The sequence below is a fragment of the Gouania willdenowi genome, chromosome 6, assembly GCF_900634775.1.
Source record: "Gouania willdenowi chromosome 6, fGouWil2.1, whole genome shotgun sequence".
Lineage (NCBI taxonomy): Eukaryota > Metazoa > Chordata > Actinopteri > Blenniiformes > Gobiesocidae > Gouania > Gouania willdenowi.
In genome coordinates, this window is record NC_041049.1 from 1,349,493 (window position 1) to 1,375,162 (window position 25,670).

At 41.8% G+C, this 25,670-nt stretch overlaps 1 protein-coding gene across 1 annotated transcript; it reads left to right on the forward strand.

Annotated features, from left to right (window-relative positions):
* The first annotated feature begins 988 nt into the window (after positions 1 to 988).
* cand1 (cullin-associated and neddylation-dissociated 1) lies at positions 989 to 23,906 on the forward strand. Its single transcript, XM_028449591.1, has 26 exons — positions 989 to 1,340; positions 5,586 to 5,661; positions 5,731 to 5,798; positions 5,875 to 6,029; positions 6,135 to 6,258; positions 8,210 to 8,297; positions 8,497 to 8,665; positions 8,745 to 8,850; positions 10,579 to 10,724; positions 10,878 to 11,029; positions 11,112 to 11,252; positions 11,413 to 11,554; positions 12,529 to 12,737; positions 12,837 to 13,005; positions 14,215 to 14,304; positions 14,380 to 14,533; positions 16,197 to 16,434; positions 16,515 to 16,703; positions 18,747 to 18,890; positions 18,967 to 19,102; positions 19,184 to 19,360; positions 19,448 to 19,543; positions 19,992 to 20,161; positions 21,340 to 21,504; positions 21,584 to 21,691; positions 22,805 to 23,906. Exons 1-26 carry the CDS (start codon positions 1,273 to 1,275, stop codon positions 23,027 to 23,029), a joined length of 3,705 nt encoding a protein of 1,234 aa, XP_028305392.1. The 5' UTR covers positions 989 to 1,272; the 3' UTR covers positions 23,030 to 23,906.
* Positions 23,907 to 25,670: the final 1,764 nt, after the last annotated feature.

The window sequence follows — 25,670 nt, forward strand, 5'->3', positions numbered from 1 at the left end:
GACGTGGTATTCGGTGCAGAGACGTTCCGCGGGCCCGGCCGTAGTTCATCAGAACTTATTAGATGACCCCGATATATTTCTGACTTTACAATACAAAAAGTAGACAGTAAAGTTATTCTGAATTTGTAAACATAATGTATTCATGTATATATAGTGTTATGAAGGGCAGGGTTACATACAAATCGTAAACTGAAAGATTGAATTCAATGTATCTGCAATGAATTTCCTGGACAGCGCAACAGCATCATGCTGCTGATGCTAATCTCCTCTGACCCGTTGTGTTGACGATCATTGACAGTCACCTGTCAGACTCCTTTTGTCCTAGTCTGTCCCAGATTGCATTACATCATTAAGATTCCATAGGCCCTTAATTTCAATGGGACCAATGAAATGGAAAAAAATCAACGAGTATGAATTCCCCCCCCCCCCCACCCCCCCAAATAAAAGTTGGTTGTATGCATAAAAGTTGCATGGCTATTAGTATGTCAATAAACATTGACAAGTTTAAGAACATTAAAGAAAATTCAAAGCAATACATCCTGTATACAATACATAGATATCAACACAGTTTTTAACCAAATTAATGTTGGCCTTAACTACGTCCAAAAACAGGTAAGCTAGCTGTTTACACTAATCTTTAAAACGAAATTACGTTAGGAAAAAAAACTATTCATGTACTACATAAACATTAATTGTATATAAACATACATATGACGGTGTACTGCATAAATATTGTAAATAAATGCAGTTATTGACGACAAATTGCCGAAAATCCCAGTTATTCACTCGGAATCAATGGATTTGAGTTCCCGTCAATAACTTCCGGGAACTATTTGAGTCTACATGAATCACGTGACGGTCAAGTATTTCAAACTTCCGTTGTCGCTGCTCGAGACAGGAGGCGTGGCCAACCTGGGAGAAATTTCAGGTTGGCCACTCCCATAAATACATCAGGGATACATTAATGTATATCGCCTCTGAGGAAGACAGTTGACAATAAAATAAAATAAAATATCCCGGTCTCTGTGACCTCTGACCTGCGGCGTTTTGCGCAGCTAACTCCGCCCCTCCACAGACAACAAGCGGGAGCTGTCTTTATACAGACCAAACGCTCCCCGGCCGTAACGGCTCATCCTTGCGCTGCGCAGACAGACCTGAGAGGAGCGCCCGAAACACTGTCTTTTTCAGCCCGTGGATCAGTGCGGCAGGGCGGAGACACCCGGACACCCAGCGGCCAGGCGGAGCACTCGTTCCAGGCTAACGGCGGCCAACATGGCGAGCGCCTCGTACCACATCTCCAACCTGCTGGAGAAGATGACGTCCAGCGACAAGGACTTCAGGTGATGATGTGGACCTTTGCGGCCTGGTACCGGTCTGTTTAGAGCGTGTGCTCACCGGGAGCCTGCTGTGCTAACTGAGCTAACGGCTAACCATAGGCCTAGCTATTAGTAGTTAGCTGTTTGCTCCTGGTGGCTAACAGTGCTGTCAGCAGACCTAAGTTAACACATGCGTTAACTTCAGCTCCACAAACCGAGCTGGACTGATTCGAACCGGGCCGTTCCGGAGCGGGTTCGGTTCGGTTCGGAGGTCTGAAGCTCCGGCTACATTAGCATGATTAGCTTAGATTGAACAGCGTGTAAACATCCAGCTGCTCCAGGAATCAAACCTACACTTCAGATGGAGATACGAGGGTTCATGGGGTTCATTTAGCTGTTGAGACATAAATCATTGTTTGAAGATTACTTTGGTCTAGGGTGACCAGACCAAAACCGGGGCAGTAATTTAACCAAAGAAGAAGACAGATTTTCAAAAGAAACTATTTGCTTTTATCTGTAATATAAATGACATTGATTTTATTTCTTTTGAATGAAATGTATTATTGTAACAGCTGAACCAAATACAAAGTGGCTTTCAGTCTAAAACAAAGCAGCATTTTTAGGTAACATAAAGTAGTTTTAAATAATCAAAACTATTGCTTGAACAAAAAACTAAATATTAGCTTGGTTTGACATCTGGCTTTAACACCACTGTTTAACATAATAACTGTAACCACACAGCCCCACATCTCCCAGCCCAATTATTATTTGCACATTTGTTGTTTTGAGCTTTTTCATTGGTTTATATTGCATGTGTTACTATGGCAACGGTTGTGATCGACAGTCCACAGAGATCACGTTTTTACTGCTTTCAGGTTCTTTTCTGTCAGTGGCAACAAACGTTTATTTCTTAATAAATGGACTGAGCTTGTAAAAAAGGGACAGATCAATGTTTTTGGGTAAATGGACATGGGACGTAACCCTAAAAAACAGAGACTGTCCTGGGTAAATCATCTGGTCACCCTACTTTAGTCTGTTAACAGTCAATAATCACAATGTAACAGGGTTAAAAATTAATAACTATAGAACATCTCTACCCTGATCTGACAACACACATTAATGCATTAAAGTGTTCAATGTGCTGCAGTAAATCTCAATAAAAGGAGTGAAAACAAGAGTTAAAACCTATTTAAATGTCTGACCAGGTTAGATTATTTTTTTATATTAAGTCTGAGTTCAGATCCAATAAAAAGTGTTTAAACTCACACTTGTGGAGGTGAACATGTTTGACTTCCTGTGATGTAGTGATTACTCAGGAAGTGATCCAATCACCTAACTCAGTCAAGGTTCTGTCCAGGAAGTTTTTCACACTCTGAGATCGCTTAGCATTAGAAATGTACATTTCTAACCTTCTGAAACCTTCTGTCCTGAATTTTTTTGGCCAAATTTTGTGAAGTAAAGCTAAAGTTTTTAAATCTCTCTTCCAGCTTTATTTAAAGAAAAAAAAATCTGACATTTTTACTGATTGTTCCATGATTATTCAATGTTCATACTGTACATTTTTAGTTTGATCTGATGAATATTTTTTGAGATATGGACAATTTAGTGAGGGGGTGTATGTGTTAGGGATGTCCTGATTAGGGGTGTTGAATAAATTGAATCGGCGATATTATTATCATATTATATCGTGCGATTCTCGGATCAATTATAAATGCCTCCATATTGATTAGGTTTTTTTTGTATTTATTTTTAATCTTTATTTAACCAGGAAAGTGTTTTCCACCACAAGAGACATTGTAACTACATAAAGAAGTGCTGAAACCTGGGCATGTTGACCAGCTTGTTTTTCAAAAAAATCTAAAAAGAAAGTGCTAACTTTCTGCATTTATTTGTTGTTATAGACATATACCTCAGTGAATTGGCACTAAAGTCAATGTTGGTTTAAAAGCCACATGCAGATTATGTTATTTTTTATTTTAATTTGTTGGCACATGGCATGTTAAAGCCAATATTTTGAGTGTAAAATATGCCAATAAAATAAATTTCATACATAATGTTCTCATGAAGGTGTACACATTTACAGATAAGTTGTTTAAGTCATATATATTTAAAAAAAATTACAATAATCACCTTATACTTTAATATCGGGATGTATCGTATCGTGACCTATGTATCGGGATATGAATCGTATTGCCAGATGCCAGACAATAAACACCCCTAGTCCCGATACAACTTTTTTATTTCCGATATGATACCGATATTGCAGCCTTGCGTATTGGCTGATACCGATATAGATCCGATGCAATATCAGCATGAATCATACATACTTTTATTACTTTATTTTTTTAAACTTTTTTCTTTAATAAAAATTTTTTTTTATTTTGTAGTGTGGAATGTTAGTCTTTGATCAAGTGATGTTACTGAAACAGAGAATTATAGTCAGCAACAGTAGGGATGAGAAAAACTGACTCATCTATTAGGGATTCACCGAAATGAAAATTTGTGGCCGAAGCCAAATAAAATATAAACGCTTTTCACTAATAGTGTATAAATAGCCTAGAATATATTTTTAGACATGTTTTTTAAAGAAAGTAAATGTTTATTGAATATTTTGACATTTTTTAAATATTCCAGTAACCTCTGCTTTTCAAAAAAAGCACAACAAAGGTTTTCATTTATAATAACCCTTCAAATAATTAAAAGAAAAAACTAAAGTGCATTCAAGTGGAGGTATGATGAATAAATGACTTTCTAATGGTTTATCTACAGTGATAAACATCATTTAGCCTCATTCAGAGGAACAAAGTGTAAAAAGTTGTTTCCTCTTGTTATTACATATTTTATATAAAGTCAGCTTTAAACAGGGCAGTTGGATTTTGCCCACGTTGGCAGGTGACGTCACCTAGCACGCCTCCTAGAATGTTAGCTCCTCCCTCTCCAACTATCTAACAGCTAAAACAAACACTGCTGTTTAATATAGAATATATATTATACTTTATTATCATATATGTAAATACAAACTGCACTACTTTTTCTGCTGCTGATCGTGTTGGGAGTCACTGCTTGCAGCCACGGACCCATTGTTTACACATCAGCTGTTAGCACTCCATGCTAATGCTACACCAGTTTATGCCGGGAGACCTGGTGTAGTGTAAGGAGGAAATGATGGGGATGTTTACTTATTCGTGGCTCACAGCGCTAACAACGGACTCTGTTGTGGAATTGGACGGTTTCCAACTTTTACGTGGTGACGGAGAGCGTTAAGGAGAGAGTCTGGCTGTGTTTGTGTGTGGAAAGGAGGAGGAGCTGCTGCTCTGCCTTTGCAGCAACGCACACATACTTTTCCGACTCTAAATCATTGCACGTTGTTTGATTGCGTCACACATTACTATTCGGCCTTGCTTTTAACTCACTAAACCGAATGTTGCTTTTTTTGCAATATTCGGCCGAATATATTTGGTGGCTGAATATTCGGTGCATCTCTACCATTTATTATTAACCTATTGGTTACATAATTTTTTAGCCTTCAACATATTTACAGTATTCTACAATTTAATAAAATAAATCAATAAATTAGAAAATCTGAAATTTGAATCCAACATTCGTTTTCAGGCTGATATCGGACCAATACCCTAGTATGTGTCCTTATTTTTCTTCCATTTTCATCTTCCAATATGTCAGGAACTCCATCACATAGAAAGGTAAATATGGTATAGTAATACAGCCCCACCTACTCTCTCAGAATATAGAAAAATATCTGCTATACATCCTATCTGGTGGACATGCCAGCTCCTCTAAATAGTCAAAGTTTCTACGACCTGTTGAATTACAGCCTGAATGTTTGTGTTAAGTTTGTATTAAACATTTAATTTCAAGTATTTCCAGACGGCGCAAGTTTTTTTTAAGTTGTCATTGTGTCATTTACTGCACAGCAGCTTCATGCAGGCGCGCGTACGTGAGCGTACAACAGCACAGCAGGTGGTAAACACACCCAAGCATTGATCACTTAAAAATATAGCTAATAATATTGGATAGGTGTAGCCTTAGTTTGCACAATGACGAGCGCTGCAAACAGACGTCACTCTCCAGAATAAACGGTCACCACTTCACCCATAACACCAGCTGGATCTCTGCGTTCCAGCCTGGTGTTGTACAAGGACACACCTCGGTGTTGGACATCCTCCATTAGCTTAGTACGTAGCGTTGCAGGCTGAGCAGGGTCAATGGGTGAAAGGGTAAATAAATCAACCAGATGTTTCTCCTCCAAAGGTTTATGGCCACCAATGATCTGATGACAGAGCTTCAGAAAGACTCGATTAAACTGGACGACGACAGTGAGAGGAAGGTGGGTGTGGCTCTGAGTGTCTCTGGCCTGTGATTGGTGGAGCTGCACTAAAGTCTGTATGGTCCTCAGGTGGTGAAGATGATTCTCAAACTGCTGGAGGACAAGAACGGAGAGGTGCAGAACCTGGCAGTGAAATGGTAATGAGAGCAAACCTCTGAGAACCGGTGGTGGTGGTGTTGTGGTGTGGACCCATGTGTGCGTTTGTTTTGTCAGCCTGGGCCCGCTGGTCAGTAAGGTGAAGGAATACCAGGTGGAGACCATCGTGGACACGCTGTGCACCAACATGCTGTCAGACAAGGAACAGCTCAGAGACATTTCCTCCATCGGACTGAAGACTGTGATCGGAGAGCTGCCGCCGGCCTCCAGCGGTAACACATGCACACACACACACACACACACACACACACACACACACACGCTTCCTGAAATCATGCCAAACATGCTTAATAACTGTTGTTAAATCCCTCCTCCAGGCTCCGCCCTCGCCGCTAGCGTTTGCAAGAAGATAACTGGACGGCTAACAAGCGCTATCGCTAAACAGGAAGACGTGTCTGTGCAGCTGGAAGCTCTGGACATCATGGCTGACATGCTGTGCAGGTACATTTCCTATAAGGCTGTAATGATTCATCCATTAGATTGATGAATCATTTATATTCCTACGATCCAACTACATCGATCTCTGGTCGGCTAGTTGTCCTTCCTGATGACAGTAATCAATCTAAAATGATTTTAATTGTCCAGTATCTGAAATTTATTTCACTCACACTGTACACGAAATTATTTTAGAATAAAAGTCACTGAATTGTTTGGGATCAAATTGTTCTGAATTAAAGCGGAACTAAGTAACTTTTTCACCTTAACTCATTTAGTGCCATTCACGTCTAAAGATGTCAATTGTGTTATTTGCCTGGGGTTGCTAGGAGACAGTGTGACGAAGTTCTCCATGAATATCGAACTTGTACAATGATGTAGTGACCTGTAGGTGGCAGCAGAGCACTTTTGGATGAGAGATCACCCATGATGGGCAGGGCTGAGAGGGAGAGGAAAGGAGTTTAAAAAACAGAAAATGGCGCTACGAGAGTTGATGCTGAAGTTCCCACCAGCTCACAGCAGCTCACACTCAACCACAGCATGTGTGGAACTGAGTGGACTATTGAGAGTGTGGTGATGGTGAGAAAAAACGATCAAAAAATGGGGCAAGCGGTGACACTCGGCATGTCCGGGAGGAGGAGAAAATTGCGTGTGTGGAGAATGACGGGGAGAGACTCGGAGGAACGTCAAAATACAGTAATAAATCCATTCAACTCTGACATAGATAGTATAATAATAATAATGTTGTCATCAAAAGTCTGGTCTCAGTGTTTTTGTAGTTTTATAGAAGGAAACTAATGTTGAGGTGTCACTAAAGCAAAAAAATTGCTTCAAAGTCACTAATAGGATTTTTCAGAAAAAGACGCTTTTCTCAGCTTTTTGTCACAAACTGGTGATTTGTGTGAAACTTGCCTCTATTCAACTGATGATTACAGAAGAACAAACAAGCTAGAAACAAAATTATTTTTTCTGATGAAACAATCAATCAATCTTTTATTTGTATAGCGCCAAATCATAACCAATGGTATCTCAAGACACTTTACAGTAGAGCAGTCTTAAGGACGGACTCTTCATTTTATTGATACACACATGCATATATACATATATACACATACATATGTATCCCACACCCAACATGAATTCATCATGGCGGCAAGGAAAACCTTCTGTTAAGCAGCAGGAACCTTGTGTGGATCCCATTCCTATGATGAACAGCCATCCACGTTATGCTGTGTTGGGTGTGTGCAGAGGAAAGGGTGGAGACAGAGTTGTACAGACTCTGTAACTCCACACTGAGGATCCCACGGACCTGCGAAACTAGAGACTTTAATCTGTCAGAATCAGATTTCAGATAGTCATAGTACAAAATATTCTGTGGGTCTTGAAAAATCAGTGAAAATCATCTAACACACCCTATTAACAAGTGTTAATATGGTGATCGGAGCCCCCCCCCCCCCTCCCCCCCGCTGTCTCTGGCCAGAAAACAGCTCTTGGAACTTTCCCTGCCTCCGACCCGTTGGCAAGACGTACTGCTTTACGGCAGCCCAATACAAACTTGTGTGTGTGTGTGACAGGGGAAACAACTGGCTGATCACTTCCCTTATCATAGACGGCTCCGTTTTTACAGTATGAATGATCAACTTACTGAGTTACTAAAGGATGAGTTCACGCAGAATGTATACGCTTATTCAAAATTAACTGCTTTAATTTTCCCTGGTACATTTAGGAAGCCTCCCGCTGCCCGTCTCACTGTAGCGGGAGGGAGGAGCTGCTGCCTCGGGGGTGTGAAGTGTTTACGACAGTGACATAACCAAAAGGGACCTTTCGGGGGGCACTAAGCGCAAGTTACTTAGTTCTGCTTTAGCCAAAATCATCCACAAATGGAATTGTTGCTAAAATGAATCGTTACACCCCTACTTTCCATTTTTATGCTAACGTGTTACTCTGTGCATCTCAGACAGGGTGGCCTGTTGGTGAACTTTCACCCCTCCATCCTCAGCTGTCTCCTCCCTCAGCTCACCTCCCCCAGACTGGCTGTGAGGAAGGTACACACACACACACACACACACACACACACACACACACACACACACACACACACACACACACACACACACACACACACACACACACACACACACACACACACACACACACACACACACACACACACACACACACACACACACACACACACACACACAGAGCAGGGCAGCCATCTATACGTGTGTGTGTGTGTTTCAGAGGACCATCATGGCTCTTGGTCACCTGGTCATGTCCTGTGGGAACCTGGTCTTCATCGACCTGATCGAGCACCTGCTGACGGAGCTGGGACGCAATGACAACATGTCCACCACCAGGACCTACATCCAGTGCACGGCGGCCATCAGCAGGCAGGCCGGACACCGCATCGGTGAGGGGGCGGGGCTACATCTCATGAGGTCACAGATGGAGGCGTGTGCTTGATATGTGTGACCGTGCTCTCCCTTCAGGAGAATATCTGGAGAAGATCATCCCTCTGGTGGTGAAGTTCTGTAACGTGGACGATGACGAGCTGAGAGAGTACTGCATCCAGGCCTTTGAGTCCTTTGTCAGGAGGTAGGACTGGGAACGCTGGGGATGATGGGAACATTGGGAACGCTAGGCACATTGGGGACGCTGGGCACATTAGGGACACTGGGAAGCATCTCCATTCCTCACTGAGCATCAAAGAATGACCATATTTTCCGGACTGTAAAACGTACCGCTCCATTGGCCACATTCCAATAATTTAGCCATTTTCCAAAAGAAATCCAAACAGAGGCCATATCATCACATAGGCCACACCCTAATGGCTGATGACAGTGCCCTTCAGATGACTCGGCCAATCAGAACGGGCAAGTAGGCGGGCTGCTGTACTCCTGTTAGGTTTAACTGAGATTTTCGTGTAGGGTATTCTGATGAGTGTCAACTGATAAATGTCCTTCTCTTCCTCACTGCTCCATGTCTGCACATCAGTCCATTCTAGGGATGTAACGATTCACGATATTGGGTTCACCATACGATTCTCTCACGTTTTATTTTACAAAATGAGTCTGTAGACAAATGATGATTGAAAAATATTCCTTTATTTTTTTGGGGGGAAAAAAAACTAGAAAATACTGTACTATTTTCCTTTTATTTTTCATTGTCAAAAGAATCCCTTGATAAACTGTTCAAAATAATGCAATTTAACTAAAAATAAATCTTGAATTAAATAAATAATACAAATGAAGAAGAAGCTTAGTAATTTAAATTCTGGTTCTATAATAAACAATGCAAAACTGCATAATAGTTATTTTTCTTTTTAAAAGTGCAATTGAAAATGTATTTTGTGCCTTAACAATTGGATTTAAAAAAAAAACAAAACGTCATTGCCCTGTATTTACGTCAGATATTTGTTTGGACCAGCAGAGGGCGCTGGTAACCCCGTGGTCGGTTGGCATGCAGCTAATCTAGCAGTGAAAAAGAGATGCTATGCTAGCAGACAGAGCTAATAGAATAACGTGACTTTTACAGATATTCATGTAATATTACAGATATTCTTTCGGTGCTAAAGGGGTAATGAATCATTTCTTAACATATTTAAGAGTAGAAGGCGGCCAGAAAGAAAGTATTAGCAGACTCCGCCCGCCGCCTACACTTCTGGATTGTGCCCTCTGCTGGTTAAAAAAAGTACTGCGATTCAATTTTCAGAAAATCGATATCAATCGTGATACCTATGAATCAATTTTTAACTGCCTTACGATTAATCGTTACATCCCTAGTCCATTCACAGCCTTATATGGTCACTTTTTACTTGAACCAGGCCGATACAGTGCTGTATCAGTTCTTCTTACCGTGATCTACCGTGAAGTGATCACGTAGAGTCCAGACTCAGACTCAGAATACGGACGCGATCGCTTTTAAACAAACTAAACGTTTTATTTGGCGAATTTATGCTGTTTATTGTTTCCTACTATTCCAAACTGGCTGATTTTTACTGTATCCAGGCCGCTGCAGCGCTGTCTCTCTCTGTGTCTTTTCCATGATGAGGGTGTGTTCATGACAAAATGACAGATCAGAATGATTCAGTGGGAACGCGTTCCATTTAATGTAAATAGTTTCATTGTTCCACATTAACGATAATATCATTGGTCTAATGTGGCGGAGCGACATTTTTCTGCGTCATGAAGCTTGTAAAACTGGAAAAAATCCACAAATTATCTGCGTCATTGTTTAACCTGCAGGGTTCAAAGCGTGGGAATAAAGTAGCAGCTTATAGTCCAGAAATGATGTTATTAAATCTGTGTGTGTGTGTGTGTGTAGGTGTCCTAAGGAGGTGTACCCTCACGTTCCCACCGTCATCTCCATCTGCCTGCGTTACTTGACCTACGACCCCAACTACAACTTTGACGACGAAGACGAGGACGACAACGCCATGGACGCCGAGCAGAACGACGAAGACTACCAAGGTGCTCAGTCCTCATTGGTCCGCCATTGACATATGACTCCGCCCACGCGATTAAATCGTTGCTGCACTTCTCATATAGTCGCCGTCATTAGCCCTTCAAGCAGGCTCCGCCCACTTACAGAAAGGTTAACCTCTTTCTTCCTCCTCCTTCCAGGCAGTGATGACGAATACAGTGACGATGACGACATGAGCTGGAAGGTCCGTCGAGCGGCCGCCAAGTGTTTGGACGCCGTGGTTTCCACGCGTCACGAGATGCTGCCTGAGTTTTATCGCTCGGTGTCGCCGGCGCTCGTCTGTCGCTTCAAGGTAGCGTACGCCGACTTTTCACCGATGACGTCTTTCAGCACTGAACCCAAAACAAACCCTCCCTGTGTTTCTGTCCTTTCAGGAGCGTGAGGAGAACGTGAAGGCGGATGTTTTCCACGCCTACCTGTCGCTGCTCAAACAGACGCGTCCGGCTCAGAGCTGGCTGACCGACCCGGATGCCATGGAGCAGGGAGAGACGCCGCTGACCATGCTGCAGAGTCAGGTGACCACCACACACCAGTCAGAAAGCTGCTTTCAGCACGTTACGTTAGTTTGGTCAAAATAAAGTTTAAAAAAAGGGGAAAACATGCTTTTATTTTGAAGGAGACGTATATCCTTTCTCTAAGCCTCTGCTCGGTGCATGTCTCTCGCCCTCGTCACAGGTTCCCATGATTGTCAAAGCTCTGCACAAACAGCTAAAGGAGAAAAGCGTGAAGACTCGTCAGTGTTGTTTCAACATGCTTACTGAGCTGGTCAACGTGCTGCCCGGAGCTCTGACTCAGCACATTCCGGTGCTCATCCCAGGTAAGAACGCTTATACTTTACTGAAATTTTAACAAACTTTATTAAATTTGGATACATTTAGTGGAAAATTTGATGAAATTGCAGGATTTTCCAAAAGATTGAGATTTCTTTTAACAGTTTGAGATTAAAAATGACTGCCATCATGCAATAGAAGCGCAAGAAAGTTGCGATTCCCTGCAAATATTAAGGATTTGTTACAAGTGTGTGTGTGTGGAATGAATCCAAAATAATATAATGTTTTGGGACCCTAATCTATTCAAATTATTATTTGTGAAACACAGCCGTGTGATTGGACGCTTCTGCTGTGACGTGTCACCAGGTAAACTGATGACTAGTTCAGCTAATACACCGTTAGCTAAACCTGTCTTTGTACCAGAGCTTTTTCACATTTGAGCACATTAAAAACTCAGCTTTACAGTCATTTTCGGTCACAAGATAACATGATCACCAGTGGAACCTTAACACGTAGAGAGGTTTTGAACAAGATTATGATTGGAAGTTAGATAATGGATTTGTCATTTTTCAGACCAAGTGTATCAAATTTAAGGGCCAAACCTGGTCCTAAAAGAATCCAATTCGGCTCGCGGAACAAAGTAAAAATGACCAAAATACCAAATATTCCAGTTGTAGATATCTCAAATTCACCAATTTATTGAAAGTCTAGAATATCTTTAGGGGCTTTGCAGTTTTCCTTTGTTACATCACATGAATGCAGTCATTTTTAATTCTAAAATGTGAAGAAAAGCTCTAAATTTTTCCACAAATCTTGCAATTTCTCACAAACAATTCATGTGAGGCTTTTCCGTGTCACTTGGAAACTGATTTTAAATGTAGAGTTAAAAAAAAACCTCAGGTCAGATTGCAATCGTGTCTCACCTGAATTAAATCCACATGACGTGTGATTCATCACATGTTGTATAATGTGACGTATAAGATGATGTCACACATTGTCTGAGCTCTGATTGGCTCCTCAGGGATCATCTTCTCTCTCAACGATAAGTCGAGCAGCTCCAACCTGAAGATCGATGCCCTGGCCTGTCTGCACGTGATCATGGTCACACATCCAGCGCACGCCTTCCACGCCCACGTCCCCGCCCTCGTCCCGCCCGTGGTGGCGTGTGTTGGAGACCCCTTTTATAAGATCACCTCTGAGGCTCTGCTGGTCACGCAGCAGCTAGTTAAGGTACACACACACACACACACACACACACACACACACACACACACACACACACACACACAGGTCAGCTCCAGCTGTAATATCTGTCCCGCCCCCTTTCAGGTGATCCGACCTCTCGACAGCCAATCCGAGGGCTCTGACAGCTTTGACCCCTCCCCTTACATCAATGACCTTTTTACCTGTACTATCCGACGGCTAAAGGCCGCTGACATCGATCAGGAAGTGAAGGAGCGCGCCATTTCCTGCATGGGGCAGATCATCTGTAACCTAGGTAACCTCTCAGTAGGTCACATGACCAATCAACCACCAACACGTTCAAAGCATCGTCACAAGCTTCTTATTAGTCTTTGAGTAGTCAGAAATCTTATAACCTAGCTCCGCCTCTTTACCCTTTGACCCCATTTACGACCCCCGTGTTATTGTAATTTTGTGTATTTTTCTGTCATTTACTGTGTTTTTGTTTTTGATTTGTGGGTTTTTGTGGTCACTTTCTGTATTTTTGTTGTTTTCTGTGTTTTTGTGTAATTTTGACAGTTTGTGTCTGTGGAGCTATTCTGCATATGTGTTGTGGTTTTGTGTGGTTGTAGTCATTTTGTTTAAAGGTGCCGTCCGCAACTCTCAGATCCCTCCCGCTGCTCTCTTATTCTGCCTTACTCTCCAAACTTTCCAAAGTCCCTCCCTCAGAGGAGCTAACAAGCAAACGTTAGTCCTACAGCAACATCACAGTAATATGACATGCTCTGTTAAAAGCATATTACTGCAGCGCTTCTCTCTTTCTATGTGCACACACCTCAGCAGCAACAGCAACACAGTGTCACTTACAGCAGCCCACACAGAGGCTGCTGCGCACACAAACAACACATGCATCACAGAGTTCTAGTGTAACAATTACAAATCAAACATAATATAAATCAAGCAGCAGTAATTACCTTTCACGCAGAAAAATCACCAATTCCATCTTCTGCTCCTCCAGACCATACACTGTAAAAAAAGATGGCGCTCCAGCCTGGGAAACGGGCGGGGCCTGTGAGCAACAGCTGTCAAACACAATCCTGGCTCTGATTGGTTCTTTTTGCTCGGTCGTGGTGCATTCTGGCAATCTGCCAAAGGCTGCAGGAGCAGCAGTGGGCGGAGCTCAATGAGCCTGTTTTTTTTCACAGAAACTACTATTAATGTAAAGCTGTCCTTACATAGTGACAGCTTTAGTAAATATGACAAAAAGTTACTTTTATAAGAGTTGCAGACTGCACCTTTAAGTGGTTGTTGTGTCTGTCTTTGTTTTTATGTTTTATGAGTCATTTTGTGTATTTTTGGAAATATTTTGTGTACTTTGTGTGTTATTTTGGGCTTCACATTCCTTCCAATATCTTGATTTACAATTTTTGAGGGCTGCAAAAATTTGACCTAGGGCCACGTGCAGCCCCTGGGCTGCCAGTTTACCCATGTCTGGGTTAGAGTATAACTGTGTGTTGTCGCCTAGGCGACCGCCTCCCCGCTGAGCTCCCGGGAACGCTTCTGATCTTCCTGGAGCGTCTAAAGAACGAGATCACGCGTCTGACCACAGTCAAAGGTAAGCCCCGCCTCCTCCGTCTGGAGCCTGTGATGTCACTGAGGTTAAAACGGCAGTGTGTGTGTGTGTGTGCAGCTGTGACGCTCATCGCCGGCTCGCCGCTGAAGATCGACCTGCGGCCGGTCCTCAGAGAGGCCGTCCCCATCCTGGCGTCCTTCCTCAGGAAGAACCAGAGAGCGCTGAAGCTGTGCACGCTCGCCGCGCTGGACATCCTGCTGAGAAACTACAGGTGACACACACACCCTCGCTCTAAAAAACACAAACCTGTCGGCTCAGAACCAACAGCGTTTATTTTCAGTGCTTCTCAAAGTGTGGGGCACGTCAAACTCTTCAATACATAAAAATCACGGGTCGATACGTACCTCGGTTTTGAGGTCACGGTTCGGTTAATTTTCGGTACAGTATGGAATACAATGCAAAACATAACTTGCTTGTTGTTTATTCAAAACTTTAGTAAACCAACAATGTATTTAACATTATACACAATATGAAAATAAAGTTTAAAAAAAAATTATACTATTGTAAAGTGCTGCCTGGTAATAATAATACATATACATATTATAAGATAATCTCCTCACAGCTTGTTAACAGCTTTTATCTGCTGCTATAAAAACTCTGATGACAGTTGTTACAGTTTTGGTCAGATCTGAATTACTAGGCAGAAGATGTTTAAATGCTGAGTCAGCTGTGTTTACACTAAGGACGTTTTCTTATCACAGTGATATTCACACTCGGGTGGTGACGTTTCATGTAAGGTAACATGTTCGTCGTGTTCCCAGAAACATACATGATCTCAGCTGAACGATGTCAGCACACTGCCCTCGTTTTATCCACTGGTCTTTCTACGTTGCAGTATTTCACCTGGAAGCTGAAGTGTTCCCAAGCAGGAGACTTTAGTGACAGGGGGAGGGGCCTCTAGCTCTGGTTTCTCGCTAGCGTTAGCCATGACGTACACGGGCTGCACATGTAGCTGCAGGTGGAAGTAAACACACGTAACTTCCGTTCTGGAAACTCACCCCGTACACAACCCTGTGCCCGAACCAAACGTCCTGTACCGAAACGGTTTAATACAAATACATGTATTGTTAAACCCTTAATAAACACACCAAGAAAGTAATGATTAGAACCTAAAAATGTAGCAGAAATTTAAAGGGCATTAAATTAATAGACTGCATTAGATATGGAGGAGGAACTAAATGTAACGTGGAACTAAAGTGTAAAAATAATTATTTAAAATTACTAAAAAAATGAATTTCCTTTTTGCTTTTCTTAAGCTTTTTGCCACAGATTGTACACAATGTCCTTTTATTTCCTGTGTTTAACTAATTACATATTAGTCTCCTTAAATATGTTAGTTGCAATAAAATTGTATGATCTCTGTTTTCCCAGGTTTATTTCATCTTCATTTCTCTCCGAGTTTTATTTTAAGAAAGAAGACTTATAAAGACCATCTATTTACTTTATCATTTTATCAGTCACATTATGTTGTATGTTTGTAAACTTTGTGTGATTGTTCAAACAAATATGTTAGTTGTTATGAAACATGTTAATTGTTAGTTTATTTCACACCTGCACTGAATTAACTTTTGTTTTCTTAAACTTTTTAATCACAGATTGTAAACAATGTTTCTTTATTTACTGTATTTTTCACTGCTGCACTTTTACATTAGTTTTTCATGCAGGTGGTTAGTTTAATTTAGTTATTAGTGCGTTAGTGATTTTTGATTCATTATGAAATATGGCGTTAATGGTTCCGTTAGTTCAATACATTTTAAAATGTATTATTTAGGAGGCGATGGGAGCAGGCGGGGCTTTAAAGTTTACCTTCATTCAAAGTGGGAAACAAAGTTTGACGTGTGTTCTAAATGATGGCGTTTCCTGATTGACAACAGCTCGGCGGTGACTCCGGTCATGGTGGACGCCGTCCTGGCCGAGCTCCCCCCGCTCATCTCAGAGAGCGACATGCACGTGTCGCAGATGGCGCTGAGCTTCCTGTCCACGCTGGCCGTCACCCACCCGTCCTCCCTGGCCCAGCTCAGTGGGGGGAACATCATGACTCAGCTCATCGCGCTGGTCCGGTCCCCTCTGCTGCAGGGCGGGGCCCTTGCCGCCATGCTGGACTTCTACCAGGTAGGGGGCGTCACCTGATTGGGTGGAGGGCGTGGCCTCGTTCTCTGATCTTCACTCACTAGCTGCGTGTGCGTGTTTAGGCGCTGGTTACCACGGAAACGTCCGGTCTGGGCTACATGGACCTGCTGAGGATGCTTACGGGACCCGTTTACTCCCAGAGTGCAGCGCTGCCCCACAAACAGGCGTACTGCTCCATCGCCAAGTGTGTGGCTGCCCTCACCCGGGCGTGTCCCACTGAGGGCCCGGCCGTGGTCGGACAGTTCATACAGGTACGCCCAGCTCTCTCGTTGTACAGAATCAAATAAGGTAATAAAGGTTAAACCATTGGCAGAAAAAGATCAACTAGAAATTAAAAGGTCAACCATTAAGTGTTCAGACTGTTTCCATGGCAACAGTCATTGTTTACTGCAACTGACTAGCCAGAAGAACAAACTGGTTTCCTGTGTGCGACACAATCTGTTGCCACAGTGACAGATGATGGTCACTAAGGATGTAACGATTAATCGTAAGGCAGTTAAAAATCGATTCATAGGTATCACGGTTGATATCGATTTTCTGAAAATTGAATCGCAGTACTTTCTTTAACCAGCAGAGGGCGCTATCCACAAGTGTAGGCGGCGGGCGGAGTCTGCTAATACTTTCTTTCTGGCCGCCTTCTACTCTTAAATATGTTAATAAATGATTCATTACCCCTTAAGCACCAAAACAATATCTGTAATATTACTTGAAGATCTGTAAAAGTCACGTTTTTCTACTAGCTCTGTCTGCTAGCATAGCTTCTCTTCTTCACTGCTAGATTAGCTGCATGCCAACCGACCACTGTGTTACCAGCGCCCTCTGCTGGTCCAAACAAAAATGACGTAAATCAGTGCAATCACGGTTTTTATTTTTTAAAGTCCAATTGTTAAGGCACAAAATACATTTTCAGTTGCACTTTTAAAAGAAAAAGAACTATTATGCAGTTTTGCATTGTTTATTATAGAACCAGAATTTAAATTAATAGGCTTCATTTTCATTTGTATTATTCCTTTATTTATTTCATTCAAGATTTATTTTTAGTTAAATTGCATTGTTTTGAATAGTTTATCAAGGAATTCTTTTGACAATGAAAAATAAAAGGAAAATAATACAGTATTTTCTAGTTTTTTTCCCAAAAAAAAAATTTGTCTACAGTCCCATTTTGTAAAATAAATCGTGAGAGAATTGTATCGTGAACCCAGTATCGTGAATCGAATTGTATCGGGAGTTGAGTTAATTGTTACATCCCTAATGGTCACTGATGTTGGGTTGCCACAGTGATGTCAGCCACGTCAGAATTTCAACAGCCCCAGTGAGGGTGAGTTGCCACGGTCACGAAACTCACTAACACAAGAGCAGCTGGTAGCAAACGTGTTGGAGACGGTTACGGTGGCAACAGGAGAGTAACTAAGCAACAGTTGGTTGTCATGGTAATGGGAAGGATGGGTTAGTTAACGGTCAGGTATCGTGTGTGTATGTAGTGTGTGGTTGGCGTGTACGTTGGCATATATTTTTGTGTGTTTTAGTGTGAGTGTTAGTATGTGTGTATTGGCTTGTGTGTTTGCATGTGTTGAGTGTTAGTATGTGTGTATTAGCTTGTGTGTTGGCATGTGTTGAGTGTTAGTATGTGTGTATTAGCTTGTGTGTTGGCATGTGTTGAGTGTTAGTATGTGTGTATTAGCTTGTTTGTTAGCATGTGCTGAGTGTTAGTATGTGTGTATTAGCGTGTGTGTTGGCATGTGTTGAGTGTTAGTATGTGTGTATTAGCGTGTGTGTTGGCATGTGTTGAGTGTTAGTATGTGTGTATTAGCGTGTGTGTTGGCATGTGTTGAGTGTTAGTATGTGTGTATTAGCTTGTTTGTTAGCATGTGCTGAGTGTTAGTATGTGTGTATTAGCGTGTGTGTTAGCATGTGTTGAGTGTTAGTATGTGTGTATTAGCGTGTGTGTTAGCATGTGTTGAGTGTTAGTATGTGTGTATTAGCGTGTGTGTTAGCATGTGTTGAGTGTTAGTATGTGTGTATTAGCGTGTGTGTTAGCATGTGTTGAGTGTTAGTATGTGTGTATTAGCGTGTGTGTTAGCATGTGTTGAGTGTTAGTATGTGTGTATTAGCGTGTGTGTTAGCATGTGTTGAGTGTTAGTATGTGTGTATTAGCGTGTGTGTTGTTGTCTTTCCTTGTTGTTGTGACTAACGTAGGATTATGTTTTGTGTATGTTGGCGTGTGTGTGTTATATTTTCCCTGTTGTTGTGTGACTAATGAAGGATTGTGTTGCTTGTGTGTTTCTGTGGGTCAGGACGTGAAGAACAGCCGCTCCACCGACTCCATCCGTCTGCTAGCTCTGCTCTCATTGGGCGAGGTGGGACACCATGTGGACCTCAGCAGCCAACCAGAGCTAAAGACTGTCATCCTGGACGCCTTCTCGTCCTCCAGCGAAGAGGTTGGTCGTCTCCTGTTCGTCCACCGGCTCACTGAGCGTCAGGGTCAGGGTTTAACTGCGTTTACTGTGTTCTCAGGTGAAGTCTGCGGCGTCCTACGCTCTAGGAAGCATCGCCGTGGGAAACCTGCCCGAGTATCTTCCCTTTGTTCTCCAGGAGATCTCATCATCTAAGAGGCAGTACCTGCTGCTGCACTCGCTGAAGGAGATCATCAGTGAGTGTGTGTGTGTGTGTGTGTGAGACATGTGTGTAACTGTGTGTGTGTGTGTGTGTGTAACTGTGTGCGTGTGCTCAGGCTCGGCCTCCGTCTCTGGTCTGAAGCCGTACGTGGAGTCCGTTTGGTCTCTGCTGCTGAAACACTGCGAGTGTCAGGAAGAAGGAACCAGGAACGTTGTCGCTGAGTGTTTGGGTAAACTGACTCTGATCGACCCGGAGACGCTGCTGCCGCGCCTTAAAGGATACCTGCTGTCAGGTGACCGCAGCGCACGCTCTCATTGGACGATAGGTTGGGAAGCAAACTAAGGCACTAGTTTCTGACGTGTGGATTTTTCCTCTGCAGGTTCATCGTACGCACGCAGCTCAGTGGTGACGGCGGTTAAATTCACCATCTCTGACCAACCGCAGCCCATCGACCCTCTGCTGAAGAACTGCATCGGTAATGAGTCCCTTTCAAAATAAAGCTTCATGTTTTTGTTCGGATATTTATTAACAATAAGATTTTATAAGAATTAATTCCTATTTATCATGAAGGTATTTTCAAAAAAAATGATTCTTTTTTAAAAGTACAATATGGTTTTTTTATTTTCAACTAGATTTTGTAAACTTTATTTGAATTTAACACGAGTAGTTATGATTTTGAATTTAATTGTTTCTAATTATGAAAACTTTACATTTCTTTTAATTTGTTTAGAACAATTTTAGCTTTGGGGCTTTTTTTTTATATCTTTTTTGTTATTTTAACAAATGTATTCTTTTTAAAATGAATTAGTAATTTTACTAATTTTTAGAATTTTACATTTCTGTTAAATTTTTTTAAATTGTTCTAAAAACTGAAAACCTGTTAAACTTGAACATAATCTCATCCTGCTCTGCGCTGTCGTCAGGTGACTTCCTGAAGACGCTGGAGGACCCGGACCTCAACGTGCGGCGCGTTGCCTTGGTAACCTTCAACTCAGCCGCCCACAACAAGCCCAGTCTGATCCGAGAGCTGCTGGACTCGGTGCTGCCGCAGCTTTACAACGAGACCAAAGTCCGCAAGGAGCTGATCAGAGAGGTGAGGTGGCCCGTCACCATAGCAACGGGTTCATCACAAACCCAGACACAGTCACACACGCTGAGGTTAAATACTGAGAATAGTAAGAGCAGAAGTAATTAGTGTGTGTGTTTTCTTACATTTAATGCAGAGGTTCTAAACCTTCTTCAGGTCATGACCCTATTATTAAATCACAAATTTCAAGGGAACCCAGAGAATGAGTTTTTGATCAAGTGTGTTACAAATACAGAGTAGCCAGGATTAGTAACAAAGTGACGAGATATTTGTACTCTTTGAGTTTAAGTTAAGAAAACAGTTATTTATGTGTGGTGTATTTAATATTTAAAAAAAAATGTAAGAATATAATTTTAACCTAAATTTTATTAAAACATTTGTTTTGTACCAATTACTAGATAGTTTAGGTGACCCAACAGTTGAAAAACACTGATTTAATGTTTTATTCTCAATAATTTTAAAGTGTAATCAATTAAATTAAAAACAAAACTCATTTAAAGTGGCTTTCTTGCACTTTCAAAATAAAGCTCTGCTCATTTTGTTCCAGGATTAAAATATTTTCTCAATAGTAAACATGAATCATCTCTGAAATCTAAACTGTTTCACATAATCAATAATTCACGTTAAAATGTATTTATTTTAGAAATAAAAAGTTTTAAAGTCACACTGTAACTTTTGGTCACTAGGGGCGCTAGTAGTGTTGTGCTCATCACACTATCCGAGACCAGAATGCACCAAGACTGAGACAAGCCGAGATCAAGACCATAAACATTTTTTTTTTTTTTTTTTAAATTAAAAAATATATATAAATAAATAAAATTATGACAGTTAAATAACATTCTCTCTTTAGTTTTCATTTCTTTTAAATACATTTGACGGACAAATAAGGTGCCTGCAAAAAAATAACTAACTAAAATATTAAAACTACTACTGCTACTGATAAATTCACAATTATTCTACGTATTTGGAAACAAGTTTTTTATGTCAGTTGTATGTACATTTGTTAAAAAAAAGAGAATTTTTTTTTTACAGTGACTTATTTTTTTCCTGTTCTCAAAAAGTTGCTTTTGAATTCAATTATTGTTCCAGAATAACTAATAAGTTTCCTTTTCATGACCTAACACTTCCTGTTCGCCCTCCTGAGCTGGTCACGTGACCAATCACTTCCTGTTTGCGGTCCCCAGGTGGAGATGGGTCCGTTCAAACACACGGTGGACGACGGGCTGGACCTGAGGAAGGCTGCGTTCGAGTGCATGTACACTCTGTTGGACAGCTGCCTGGACCGGCTCGACATCTTCACCTTCCTCAACCACGTGGAGGACGGCCTGAAGGACCACTACGACATCAAGGTGCCCCCACCCCCACGTTCCTGCTGGAAGCGGCAAGAATGGACGACAAGTTTTTGATATCCGTTTTTTGTTTTCTCAGATGCTGACGTTCCTGATGCTGGCCCGACTCTCCTCCCTGTGTCCCAGCGCCGTTCTACAGAGACTGGACCGACTGGTGGAGCCTCTGAGAGCTACCTGCACCACTAAGGTGTGTGTGTGTTTTTTTAAATCCTGTTTAATACTTTAATGTACAAGGGTGGTGTATCGGTTCCACTGGTGATGATTATAATTAGTGACTCATCTCAATAGAGTGGAGACTTTAAAGCCGTTTACTTTAATATGTAACAAAATATAAAACAAAAGTCAGTGCTGTGCCCGTGGGTGTTACAGCAGGACTGGTGACCATGTCATCTTGTGACTTATTCACCCTGGGACCCACATTTTTCCAAGATCATTGAATTGTGACCCACATTTTTAGAAATCAACCCACCAGATTTAGTCTTTTTAAAAAAAACTCATGTATCATCATCTCTATATTTTCCTGTACAACATGCATTTCACAGCATGCCTGTCAATGTTTATTTCAAAATAAAACACATTGATAAATTATTTTTTATTAGCTGTCCGTGACCCACCCAGTACTGGTCAGTGACCCACTTTTGGGTCCCGACCCACCAGCTGAGAATCACTACTGTGAATGAATGCAGAGCTTTATTCAGATAAATGTAAACACTGAGTTAGCGCATTAGAACTTCACTGTTGTAGCTAGTTAACGCTGTTCACTACATAACATGGTCACCACTCTGACCGTGACCAACTGTAGTCACCAAATAATCTGATCGAAACCTTCAATGTTAAAATGAATGATTGTGATGGTGTAATGGTTGGACTGGTGATCATGTTATTTTGTGACTGATTCATGGACAGATGCTGTAAAAACAGTAAATAATTGCGTAGCTTCACGTTAAGTTGGTTTTCATTGTGTTGAAGTGGTTCAGATTAATATAAACACTGCATTAAAGCTTCACTGTTGTAGCTCGTTAACACTGTCACAACATAACATGGTCACCAGTCTGAGCGTGACACCAACTGTACTCATTTGATCACAAACCAGTCACCTGATCACTGTAATGTTGACTGGACTAAACCTTCACTAAACCTGGACTTTAACTTAGCATTTGGATGGTGTAATGGTTGAACTGGTGATCATGTTATCTTGTGACCTATGCAGTTAGAACAGTATCATTGTGTTGTGTGACTGAGTGACATTATTAAAGAGTCACCATCTACACTGATGACCAGTTAAACCATGTCTCTGCAGGTCAAAGCCAACTCAGTGAAGCAGGAGTTTGAGAAGCAGGACGAACTGAAGCGTTCCGCGATGCGCGCCGTGGTGGCGCTGCTCACCATCCCCGAGGCCGAGAAGTCGCCGCTGATGTCAGAGTTTCAGTCTCAGATTTCGTCCAATCAGGAGCTGGCGGCCATCTTCGACTCCATCCAGAGAGACTCCAGCTCGGCCAACATGGAGTCCATGGACACCAGTTAGGGAGAGGCCCCGCCCACCCACCCCGCTGCCGGAGCCCAGCTGCAGCATGTATCATGACGACGACGCAACCACACATCAACACACACACCCGTAGTCACACACCCTCTCCTATAGCGACCCACCCTCCCATGATGCATTGCACTGAAATCAGCGTTTGGGAAGTGGAGGGGTGGACAGCCCAGAAGCCCTGCCCACTTCCTGTTTGCTCTTACTGATGTCCTCCAATTGGCTCGTTTTCCTTTTTTTTTGTCATTATGGAAAGTTCCACAGGTGCTGAAACCTGATTGGCCGCCACCGAGTTGGGACGTTTAGAAGACAAACCAATATGGGCGGAGCTTAGTAAAGGCTTTTCTGTGCTGACCAATGGGAGAAGGGCTTGCTGTTTCTTTAAGGTTTTTGTTTGTGTTTTTGTTTTGCGGCCAAAAGGAAGTGTCGGGAGGCGGATTGGTGGTGTTAACGTTTTTGGACCAATCAGCATTTTGGTTTGCCTTCTGATTCAGTTGCACCTCCCCCGCGGGGGGGGCCGGGCCTTCATCTGACCAGGCCTAACTGGGGTTGTTGCTGTGTTAATGCAGTTTTTCTGGCTCCGCCCACAATCCGGTTTCGGTCAGTTCTCACCTCACCGATCCAGTTCTCCTGGTGGTTTAAACTGGATTGAAAATCAGCTGAAACCGGTTTGGTGTGAGTTTAAACTGGTTAATCCACTTTTAACCAGTTTAGACCGCTTCACTTTGCCTGTAGTTCTGATAATGTGTTTGATCTGCTTTAAACTGGATTGAAACCAGTTTAAACTGGTTGGGTCAGGTCTGGTCAGGACAACCTACTGTTGTTTAGCGCCGGAGACAAATAAAAGGTCCATTTCTGCCTGCCTTCATAATCGTTCTGAGTCTGTGCTTCTTTGTGTCTGCGTTCTTTACCGCGCTCCAAAGTTCCTCCTTTTAAAGTTTTATGTTAAAAAATAACAGAATCTAGTTCATGTTTGAAACCAGATCTTAAATCACTTCTGATCTATAAAGAAAACCTCCAGTTTATACTTGGATCAAACAAACGTCTGTAACAGGAAACAACAATCAAAGGTCAGTAGTTACTGATGTGTGTGACGAGCAAACACTGCGATTTTTGGCCCATTTCGAGTCGTTTTTCTAGAGATGTCCCAATACAACTTTTTCACTTCAGATACGATACCAATATAGCAGCCTTGCATATTGGCCGATATGATATCGACCCAATGCGATATCGGCACGGATCATACGTACTTTTATGACTTATTTTGTAAAGTGGATTGTTAGAGAAGGTTTGATCATGTGATGTTACTCAGAATAATAGTCAGCAGTAGGATGAGAAAAACTGACCCATTTATTATTAACCAATTGTTAAATACATTTTAACCTTCAACATAATATCTACAGTATTCTACAATTGAATAAATACAATATAATATATATCGGAGAATTTAGATGCAGTTCGATAAAGTCTGATATCGGATCGAGACACCCCTAGATTTTTCTCTCGAGCCGAATCTAAAAAATTTGTCATGCATCGTGTAGTATACGTGGTATATGCTGTACAACATCTTAGGACCGCTGTAGAATTGACAGACGACTGCCCACGTCTGTCCAGTCAGTTCCTGGTCCATCACATCGCTGCCTTTTCTTTTTTAAAACTCTTTTTGCTGAGATTTGCGAGCGTCTTTCCACTTCCAGGTTCTTCTTCTGTTTTAATGGCGACACTTTAGAGTTCTTCTTCTAATTTGTACTTTGCATTTCCGGAAACAAGACGTACAGTGAGTGATCAGAGTGTCGGTCCGTACAGTGTGAGAACATGAATCATGAGTTGAGAACATTCTGACTGTAATTGAGTCGCACAATTTGAGCTGGAGCTGAGAACAATGATTGAAAGAATCCCACATTGTCTGCCCGCCTTAAAGCAGTGGTTCTCAACCTTTTCAGTCAGCAAAAGGTTCCAGAGAATCCAGGAAGTTCTCTATTGGGCCATAGTATATAGTCATCTTAAAGATGTAAATACTGAGGTGAAATGGGGTTTTAAAAACCACAGAAATTTAGAGTGGGTAAAAACTGACAGAAAAAGTGGTAAAAATGGTTGAAAGTGTCAATGTTGACTTAAAGTGGCAGAAATGGGGGAATAAAGGGTGGGGTTATGTAACTTAAAAAGTGGGAACATTTTGTTTAAACTGGCAAATAGTGGGCATGACAAATTGTGAATGTGGTTAAATTGTCAAAAACAATCATGAAATAGGGAGAAAAGAGGTTAAAAATGACAATAATGGGTCAACATGTGTGACATTAGGTTAAAAAGTGGCGGAAAGGGTTTGTTAGTGCTGAACATGTCTGGAAAGTGGAAAACAAATGTTAAAGACATTGAAATTTGATTACGTGTCAGAAATGTAGCAAAAATACATTAAAAGGAAAAAAAATATGGCAAGAAAGTGATGAAAATAGGTTAAAATATGGAAAGTTTGATGTAGTTGTAGAAAAAGGGTTTAAGTTAAACAAAAATGGGCTCAAATTGTTCATTAAATATTAGTTTTTTAAAGGCACCTGGGGACCCCCCCCCCCCCCCCCCCCCCCCCAGTGTTTTGCGTCCCCAAATGGGGTCCTGACTCCAAGGTTGAGAACACCTG

Excerpts from the sequence above, each read along its gene's own strand:
- cand1 (XM_028449591.1), top strand. The coding sequence starts at position 1,273 with ATGGCGAGCGCCTCGTACCACATCTCCAACCTGCTGGAGAAGATGACG. Across the intron at positions 14,305-14,379 it reads GCGTCTGACCACAGTCAAAG|CTGTGACGCTCATCGCCGGC; the intron begins GTAAGCCCCGCC and ends GTGTGTGTGCAG. Across the intron at positions 16,435-16,514 it reads CCATGCTGGACTTCTACCAG|GCGCTGGTTACCACGGAAAC; the intron begins GTAGGGGGCGTC and ends GTGCGTGTTTAG.